Genomic DNA, 10089 nt, shown 5'->3' with positions numbered 1-10089 from the left:
ATCAAAAAAGAGCTTAATTAAGTTACCCAAACTGGACCTAAGTCAAGTTTATAGAAGTTTGATGCTGAGATATTATGACCATGATTACATTTTCTAGGAGGAAAGTGAGGGTGAGTATGAATGAGAATATATTGTGTAGTTAATGATTGAAATTATAAATAACTAAGACCGAATGCAATTGTAATAATTTATCGAATCGCTATGAATAGAAAGTAAGTTTGTCTGGCAAAGTGGCAATGTAAAGAAAAAAAATAGAATTATACGATGTCAATTACTCATTGTGTAACAATATTAATATTAACTTTTACATAACATAAATAAATTAATTAATTGATAATAGATTTTTATAAAATAAAATTTGTTCAACAAATAAGATATATAAATACAATACTAAATATAGACTTTTTATATGAACTAATGTTCTCTATAATATTTTTTTATATAATGTTAATTTGATGCAAAAAATTATAAAATTGATACCAAAATTATTATTTAGATGTACTCTATATGATAGTATAAATATAATTATGCAGATAGATTTTTTCTGTTGTTATAAACTAAATTTAGCAATAATATGGTAAATTAGTAGAAACTTAAAAGCTTTCGCTTAATACTATGTTGGTCTAATGTAGTTATATAAGTATATTTTTTTCTACGTAGTTACGAACTAATTTTGGTATTGATGTCATTTATTAAAAAAAAAATTCATGCCGTTTACTTACTATGACACTATTTTAATCTCTTTTATATATTATATAATATATAGATAGATAGATAGATAAATAAAAACAAAAGTAAAATAAAAAAAAAGTAAAAGTTCTGCCATTGATAAATAATCATTGATAATATAAAATAATAATTTAAACAAAAAAGGTTTTCCTACAAGGTCAGACCCAGTGTTCCGCTTTAAAGCTTAAGAATGAGGCCAATAGGACAATGATCACTCCCAGTAACATCAGGGATAATGTACGAGTCATGAACTTTGTCAGCTATGGATTCTGATACAAGGAAATAGTCTAGACGCCACCCTGTTTAACAGTTTGGAAATAAATAAATAAATGAACGAAAATCATTGAGAAACAAAGAATTTATTTGAAATGTAAGATGACAATAGCTAGAATATTTAAAGGCAAAGAATTAAAAAAAAAATAAGATTGTATGAAGAAATGCACTTTAAAGACAACATGGAGTAAGAAAGAAAGTGGAAGTATTCGTAGGGAGTAGATGTTTGGCTTCTATTTGGTGTATATCTGATGATCTTTATAGAAGACTTTCCCTTTCAGACATGGTGAGAGATTGGAATGCTATACTTTATAGATTGCTCTTCTGATTGTTTTCTGCTGTCGTATAGAGGACTTCTTATCCTCTATCTTGTATCATTCTTCTCTCCATCTTAATGAAACTCTCCTTTTATAAAATAAATATATAGTGGTGTTTCTTCCATTACTAGTGCTTAGATACCAAGTCCCTGATGGTATGTTGTGAGCCAACATGGAGTGCAGCTAGGAAGGTTGGAGAGGAAGACTGAATGGAATCTTATCGGCAGCCAGATTGTTAAAGATCAGGAGGGGGCTAATGAACATCGACAAAGGAGTAAAGCTGCAGCCAGACACAAAAATGGTAAACAAAAAGCTCTTCAAGGAAGATGAAACTCGATAAAGGAGGACATCCACCACGAAAGATTTGGCCCCTGAATCTACTCGTCTTGAAACAAAGAGTGAGAAGGGAAACAGTGACAACAATGAGAAGGGTGAACATTCAAGTTATCTGGGTAACATGGAAGAATGGAAGATCGCATACGAAAACTCTCACTTAACAAATTGTGACTCGAGCACCAAAGTTGAATGACCTGCTGAGGCATGATGAAGGAAAACAGAAAGACAAAAGGGAAGGAGTGTGCAATTCCATGGAGACCTCAAGGGAGCAAAAGTGAAAGGAAAATTAAAAGGAAGCCGCCAAAATGAGAAGAGTAGGCTGATGATAGATCTCATGCAAACCCTATTCTCTCTCTGCTATTTTCTTTACATTAAATGGATTCTTTTTTCTGCAAAACGTTTTTTTACCTATATCATAATGAATAGTTTAGTCAGATTTGATGCCAATAATCCAACTAGAGCCAAAGCACGCCCAACAACTTAGTTCTTACTGGGGTTCTTACATAATATCCAACAATGGAGATCTCACAGGAGAAATTGAACAATATGGACCAACTCCATGACCAGCTGTGCCACACTCCATTGGCAAAGGAACGTTATTTATTTTCAACCATAACACAAAAATTATACGAAAACCATTTAAGTATATAATGAATCAATTTTAGGCGTACTCATGAAATACCTTTGTTAGTCTTGCGCCCACCATGCCGATAACCCCAGTAAGTATATCCAACAACTCCAGGGTGCTGCCTTCTAAAAGTATCTACAAATCCCTTGGACAAGAAGTTTGTTGCAAATGATTGCCTCTCTTCATCTGTAAACCCAGCACTTCGTTTGTTACCCTGTATATTATGTTATCAGAAGAGATTTTTTAAGAAAAAAGTAGCTGATTTTCCATGCTCAGCAACCTAGCAGTTCATTATTTACCATGAATGAAACTGAAACGAACAAATTGTCAGTTTATTAAAAATTAAACCAAATAGACAAATTTAATAAGCCCAACCAGGTTAGCCAAAAAAGGTTTTTTCCGTGGAACTTCAGCTATTGAATATGCCTCATATGCATTATATTCTCATCAATTGTATGCCATCTAAACATACTCTCAGCTGATAGTTTCCCAAGATGTTGTCAACAATTCAACCCCGCATGGTTCTACCCATCTCAAGAAATCTACAATGTTGACATGGTTACAAGTTCGTTGTCGCACTGTGAATTTGAGACATTGATAGAAAATATGCCTACTTATGGTAGCTACTAGCACATAACTCCTACAGTTAAAACCAATTCATCCTCGGTCGTTAATAACAGGATCATTTATTCAAGTTTATGTCCTGCACACATCACATTGATCTGAGACTTTATCATTTATCACATACACCCACTCAGTTAAGGGATATCCAGTTCATATTTGCATCAAGGGATGTATCAAATAAATTCTAAATGACCAAGAATTCAAACAAGGGTAACCTTTTGTAACTTGAACAAAACAATGCAAATATAAGCATTTTTAAAAACGAAAATCAATTTAGAAAAGACGATCCAAAAAGTTGATTCAGGCAATCGAATAAGTACAAGTAGTCAAGTAGAATTCTTTTATAGTGATGTTGAAATATTCAGAAATGAAATTTTTCTTTCAAATTATAGAAAAATATATTTCAAATTTTCCTAGGTATACTAAACTTCTTGAATTCCTTCTCTACCCTTCCAGCCTTTCCAGATCCAGTAATTTCTACTTGAAACAATTGCCTCACTTCATTGGTGTTCTTTACTGTTTACAATGAAACTGTTAAATTTGAATTACTTACAGCAGGGTTATATATGTCAATCTCTTCATGAGCGCAGTTCAGATCACCAGTCAAAATTACAGGCTTTGATTTTTCAAGCTCCTGTAGAAAGCAGAAAATGAATCACGAATCCTGATAATGGAAGAAAAAATATAAATTTTATGATTCTGTTAATATTTCTTCTGAGAAAATAATGCCTACCCTAAATCAATAGCAAAGAGAGAGGAGGGAGTCTAAGAATGTAGAACATATAAAGCATCTTGCTAATCCAAAATTGTAACATTATAATAAAGCAATAGATTCCATAGTCAGTTGAATACGATGAGCATAAAGAACCATGTTAATTGGCATCTTAAATGAAGAACTAACAAGTAGAAATTTTTGTTACTCAGATTGCTCAACAGATCAACACCATTCACAAATTTGAAACCTATGCTCAGAATGCCCAACATCATAAACCATTTTTCAATTTGCAAGGAGTTTGTTAATACCAACACTCAGCATTATAGGAATTCGCTAGCACAAGTTATATATATAAACCAAATTTGACATAAAAGTCAAAAGGAAGCATTTGGATGGGTGTTGTTCTGACAAAAAGGGAAAATAACAAGGGGTAAAAGGAGCAATATACACAGACAAACAACAACAATTAACCTTATCTAACAAGGAGGAGGAAAGAAGCTCTACATACTTTCAAATAATTGCTGAGAGATGCATCCCATTCAGTCACCCTATATGTCTAGATTCAAATACAGAAACATAATCAGATAAGGATACTGTTCCCAGAGTGAAATGAAAAGATATAAAAGGAAAGCAATGTAATACCAGTCTTCTCAAGCCATCTCCAGAATTAGGGACGTATCCACATATCAAGTAAAATGTATCAAACTCTGCAGTCACAAGTCTCCCCTCACCATCATGATCAGATACACCAAGGCCATATCTAACAGAAAGTGGCTTTATCTGCCAGAATTCCATTTACAAGGAAATTAATATTTGAAAGAATTACTTATGTCAACACTAGTCGTGAAATTTATAATGACGATGCAAATGGTTAGACTATCAGATAGAATCAACATCATGTCACCTTTAGCTTCAACCTAAATTCTAGAAGTTAATGATTAAGCAATGGCCTATGATACTCTCATAATTTAGTAAAAAAATTAGCTATGTTGGGAAGGAATATTATTAAAGTAGGTAGCAGTAAGAGCTACATTGAAAGTAGGTAGAAATATTTTTTTTTCCCACTACGATTAAACTCATTACAAAAAAGTTTTTACCTGGAGAAAATTTTTGGGTCACAATATTTCTTATAATCACAAGCAGCATTAAATACGAGGCTTTTTTTTCATATTTCCATTTTCAATTAGTATGCTTTCATTGATAATTACAAAAACACCCCGTTCTGTTTGTTTTGTTTTCTATGTCATAAGTTTGTTGAAGAAAAGGATGAAAACAACTTTTCTTGTTTTCAGCATTTCCTTCACAAAACTTTTATGACAAGAAACAAAACAAAGAAGGTTTTAAGTTTACAATTACTAATGCAAACAGATAATCCAAACACCGTCTTATGTCCCCATAATAAATTTAGCATGAATCAGTTATGCAAGGAATAGTCTTTACAAAAACAGTCTTTATGGTAAAAACTATGAGTAGAAGTTCCATTATGTATGAAGAGACGGAATGAACGAGGTCAACATACCCTTGAGATTATGGATGTTCCAGAATAACCAAGCTTAGAAACACTACATGTCCAAAAGCTGTTATCATAGCCATCCACTAGACGCTGTTTGATTTGCTTGATATCTTTCTCCTGTTAGGATAATCAGAGCAATCACAAACATAATAAGAGAAAATAAGGGGTGATGAGTATGAATTTTAATATAAATATCCATGCCACAGTTCATCACCACTCAAATTTTTAGGATTTTCAAATGAACTATTAGAACTGGTATCAGTTAACCACGGAAAGGGTAGAAAAGCATGTATTAAATTCGAAATCCTTGACAATGTGTCAAGAATCTAAGGTAAAAAGCTAGGAAATTCTCTCCTCCAAGGAATGTGAAACCACAGCTCTCAGTTCAGTTACAGAAAAGTTAGGACATCCCAAACTAGCTAGCATTCACCTTTTGTATATTCAGCCCAGCCCCCAAATTTGTCTAACTGTTATCCCTCAAAAAATCCTACCAGAAACTTCCTAACAAAATCAGTTGCTTGCCACTACTTGGCCTGCCATGTCACTCCTCTGACTCTTCTTCCTTTTTCCGGCTATATACTAATATATTAATTTAAAATAAATTCCTAACATAAACATTAGTTGCTGATACTATGCAGCGATTTCAGTCTAGCTCTATCTGTTAAATGGCACAATTTCAAAATTTACCTGTTATACCATAAAGTTTTTTTCTGCTATACAACAACTAGCACAAGGATTCCCTTGGACCAAGAATGTTTTAAAGTAAGCCTGTTTCTCAGTCGATACCATACTGATTTTGTTGAAGAAACAGGGTTTTAACAGTTGATATCCATTTACAATTTCAAAAATTGTCAATTAATTTGAGGGATTATATTGTTGACAGAGAGCCTTGGAGTAATGGTTGAGTTGTTTCTTTGTGACCTTAAAGTCAGGGGTTTAAACCATGGAATCAGCCACTATGTATCATCATGTTAGGCTGCCAACATTACACACTTCGGGTGTGGCCCTTTCTAGGACCTTTTGTAATGCGGGATGTTTTGCACCCTGCAGTTTGGCCCCCTAACAAACAAGATTTATCTTCTAACATTTTTTTTCTCATTTCCCAAAAGTTAGAAATTCTTCAGAAAACTCTTGCACTTCAAATACATGCAAAACTGGCACCTTTACCAGATGTCTATAGTGATCAGCGTAGCTGAAGAAGTAGAAGGGATTGGCCAGAAAGATTAAGTGAAAATGGAACAAGTATGGTATAGTAAATCACAATAACTTTAGGGTCACTATCTTACAAAACATTATTAACTTTGTTTTATTGATGTCAAGAACATTCCAAAAGCCACTATAAGGTCATACAACAAGTAAACCCTGTTCACTTGGTGAGGTCGACTACATGGTCAGACAACACAACAGTGTTTAAAACATTACCATATCAATCTCTTTTAAGAGACAAAAGCAATTTATGTCGATCGTGACTCACAAAATGTTCATTCATGTTTTCCTCCACCCTTCTTTGTTTATTTTTGTCATACTTACCTACTTTTGTTACTCACTTGGAAACAGCTAACTGATGTCAGAAGCATCCACAAACCAGTCAAAAAGAAAAAGGGCAAATAATAAGTTATCAATGCTATTTTTATATACAAGCCACTCCTAGCTGAAACTGAGGACCGTTGCAAAATAAGACTCTTCAAGGCATAAAATGAGCACCAATATTCTACCTGCAGTTTAGTCTCTTGCAAGCACAATACATCGAAGTCTTCCCTTCGAGCAAGTGCAGAAAATCCTTCTAGTTTTAGCAATGCTCTCAATCCATTGACATTCCATGACAAAATCTTGACAAATTTTGTATCCTGAGTAAGAGGCGGGGGCCTCATAGTTCTAGGATTATATGCAATCCAACCTTTTTGTGGTTTCTTGTGTGCAAAAAGTGTCCATGGTTCAGTTTGAATAGCTGTACTGATCTCCTCTGATTGTGCAACAACACTAATGATATCTGAAGATACTTTTCTCTTTTCTCTAGAAGGCTTACAACCTGGCAATAAACACACGTATAAGATTAATTGAAAGTTGAATTACTCACACCTGAACCAAAACTGAAAAGTTAGAAAATAAAAGGCATTAAGAACTCAAAAAATAAACACTAAGTTATGTTCAAAGTTATATTCTACCAGACAACCTGAAACATCATCTGATTTCACTGACAACTTCTTCTTGTTTGCCACCTTGACAGTTTTCTTTGCAGATCTGGATTGCTTTAATCTTCTATCATTGACATCATCAACAGGGTCTTCATCAAATACCTTCTTAGTTGTCACTTCCATAGATGTATTTTCTGAAGCAGCTAAGAGTCTTTTCTCATGTTCTTCTCGTGCTTGAGGATCTAGCTCTGCTCATGAAGAAACGTGTTAACCATTGGAATTATACAAGTTTTTCAAGAGAGACATCAAGCTTAATGAGCATAATAATTGATGACTTTGATAGAAAGAAACTCTTAATTTCCTTATGTTCCCAGATACAATAAAAGTTCACATTACTAAGAGAACAGTATACAGTACCGCAAGAGTCATTATTGTCCATGAAACTCTTCAAGGCAGACAAAAGATCATCTTTACGACCTTTAGCGGGGACCTTTATACTCCTGATAAATATAAAAACCATTCCTGAGATATAATCCAAACAATATTGTTTTAGAACTAAAAAGCAACTGCTGGCTGAAAAAGGACCTATAATCTTACCTCAATGTTTTCCGTAGTTCCTCAACAGTCAATGTGTCCATTTTGGCCGGGTCATTCCTTAACCTCTCAATCTCAATGGAATGGCTGTTAACATCACTTTCCTACATTACCAATATCGACTTAAACCAAATAACCAATAATAAAAAAGGGTTAATGTAAGAGAGAATACAAAAACACAAAGTAGTATTAAGATAATGATAAATATTTACATTCTCCCGGGATGCATTTAATGTGTGTTCTATAAACATTTACTATCACTCACTCTTGATATCTATAGGACAACTGCATTAACACAGGGTCTGGAAAAAGGCCGCACTCAAAGAGCGTAACATAGGCAGCCTAGGCTAATAACCATGGCTTGAACACCTTGAGATCAAATGGAAATAACTCAACTATTGTTCCAAGCTTATATATATATACTGGTAAATGTTTCAGGGCACAAGTTAAATGTGCTACAGGAGAATGCAAGTATCTCTACTAAGCACAGAACCCTATAAGAATCAATTAAACCTTTGCAATATACTTTTTGGAAACTGGACTTGCTTCCAACCCCTTAAGCTTCTTATCTTTCTTGTTCTCAACAACTGGTAAAACAGGTTCTGATGAATTCGAAAAACGTCTTTTAGACCTCATTGCTTTCACAGTAGGAGAAACCAATGTCTTCGTATTCAAATGCTTCTGAATCACTGCAAAACTACAATATTCAGTTCAGAAAACCTAGATAGCTTACGATTAGAGTAAAATGCTGGAAACTAGGGACATTCAAAATAATATATTTCCGATTGAAAAGTTAAATGCAAAGATATAGGATATGGAAAATGAAGCGACGCAGAAACAGAAAACAAACCTGTTGAGATTGGTAGAGGTTGTAGACAGGAATTGCAAGAATTGTTTCATATCAGGTCTTTGTATCGAACCGAGAAAGATAGAAGGGGAACCACCAAAAAAGCTGAGAAATGAGAACGCAAAGGCCTGAAGTACGAAAAGTCGAAAACAGTGGCAAAGCTATGTATGATTAACGAGAAGATAACCCTTTATTTTAATTTTTTTTTTTTATTAATTAGCCATTTTGGATTAAGGCTATGTTTTTTTTTTTTTTGGATTAAGGCTATGTTTGATAGAGAGGAAAGAAATAGAGAGAAAAGAAAGGAAAGAAAAGAAATTGAGTGAATTTTTATTTTGTTTAGATGTGTTTGAATGGAAGGAAAATAAGAAGGAAAGAAATGTTATAAAAAGATAATTTTATCCCTATATTATAAAATATATTGAAAATAGAGAGAAAAATATTAGTTTTCTCTTTATTTTCTTTCCAATATTGGAAGGAAAAAATTAGTGGGTCCCACCAATTTTTTTCCATTTATTTTCTTTTTTTTCTAATTTTTCTTTTCAACCAAACAAAGGAAAATAATCATTTTCCTTCCCATTTAAAATAAATGTGGTAAAATAAATTTTAAAAAAATAAATATAAAATAAATAAGTGTAAATAAAGAATTATAGGATTAATATTCACTAATATTATTATCTCAATATAATTGAGATAATTTATATATATATATATTCACTCTTTCATATGTTGATGAGCGTACATGTATACGACATACGGGAGACGAGTGGAGGTCTCACCCTCCTCCCCCAGCTTTTTTTTTTTTAAATTAATAGTAATAAGTTATTAAGTATGATTTAATTTTTTTAAAAATTTATTTAATATTTAATCTAGTATAAATAAAAGCCCAGTCCAACTTAAATATTAATGATTTTTAATATCTAAAATGTAAGTAATAATATTTAAAAAATCTAAAAAAGATATTATTACTAATTTTTTTAATCAAATAAAATTTTTCAAATCCTATAAAGTGGATTCTTTTTCTTTTTGTGACTGTCTTTCTTGATTCATTTGGTATTAATTCTCTCTGTTTCAACTGGTACAACTGAAAGATCTTTTTTAGTTATGAATATTGTGAAGAATGACTCAGAAATAAAATGAAAGATGAATTTCTTGCACTTGTCTTTTAATTATACTGAAAAGAAAATTGCTGAAAATTTTGACACATATTCTATTATCGATGAATTTTATGATACGAAGAATCGACCACTTCATTAGTAAAAAGTACACACATATTTTTTGCACTTTAAAAAATATATTCTCTATCAGTATATTTTTGTGATACATCTTACATTATATAATTTTTTGCATAATTTTTTAATATTATATATGTTATTGA

General features: G+C 32.5%; 1 protein-coding gene across 4 annotated transcripts; it reads right to left on the bottom strand.

The window, feature by feature from the left end:
- Positions 1-800: 800 nt before the first annotated feature.
- Positions 801-8885, bottom strand: LOC112727557 (DNA-(apurinic or apyrimidinic site) endonuclease, chloroplastic). 4 transcript variants are annotated; one of them, XM_025777353.3, is made up of 12 exons: positions 8715-8885; positions 8378-8561; positions 7868-7968; positions 7688-7770; positions 7309-7518; positions 6851-7164; positions 5142-5252; positions 4265-4402; positions 4131-4178; positions 3461-3541; positions 2338-2497; positions 801-1028 (listed from the first exon to the last, which is right to left on the bottom strand). In XM_025777353.3, exons 1-12 carry the CDS (start codon positions 8762-8764, stop codon positions 907-909), a joined length of 1602 nt encoding a protein of 533 aa, XP_025633138.1. In that variant the 5' UTR covers positions 8765-8885; the 3' UTR covers positions 801-906. The 4 variants fall into 4 exon arrangements, with proteins under 4 accessions (XP_025633138.1, XP_025633139.1, XP_025633141.1 ...); XM_025777354.3 differs by having other exon boundaries at positions 8378-8553; positions 8715-8880; XM_025777356.3 differs by having other exon boundaries at positions 8130-8553; positions 8715-8876.
- Between the last annotated feature and the right edge of the window lie 1204 nt (positions 8886-10089).

This window comes from Arachis hypogaea, chromosome 12, assembly GCF_003086295.3.
Source record: "Arachis hypogaea cultivar Tifrunner chromosome 12, arahy.Tifrunner.gnm2.J5K5, whole genome shotgun sequence".
Classification (NCBI taxonomy): Eukaryota; Viridiplantae; Streptophyta; class Magnoliopsida; order Fabales; family Fabaceae; genus Arachis; species Arachis hypogaea.
This window is presented reverse-complemented; position numbering and strand designations above follow the sequence as displayed.

Excerpts from the sequence above, each read along its gene's own strand:
- LOC112727557 (XM_025777353.3), bottom strand. The coding sequence starts at position 8,764 with ATGAAACAATTCTTGCAATTCCTGTCTACAACCTCTACCAATCTCAAC. Across the intron at positions 7,519-7,687 it reads GGACAATAATGACTCTTGCG|AGCTAGATCCTCAAGCACGA; the intron begins GTACTGTATACT and ends CTTCATGAGCAG. Across the intron at positions 2,498-3,460 it reads TTGACATATATAACCCTGCT|GGTAACAAACGAAGTGCTGG; the intron begins GTAAGTAATTCA and ends CATAATATACAG.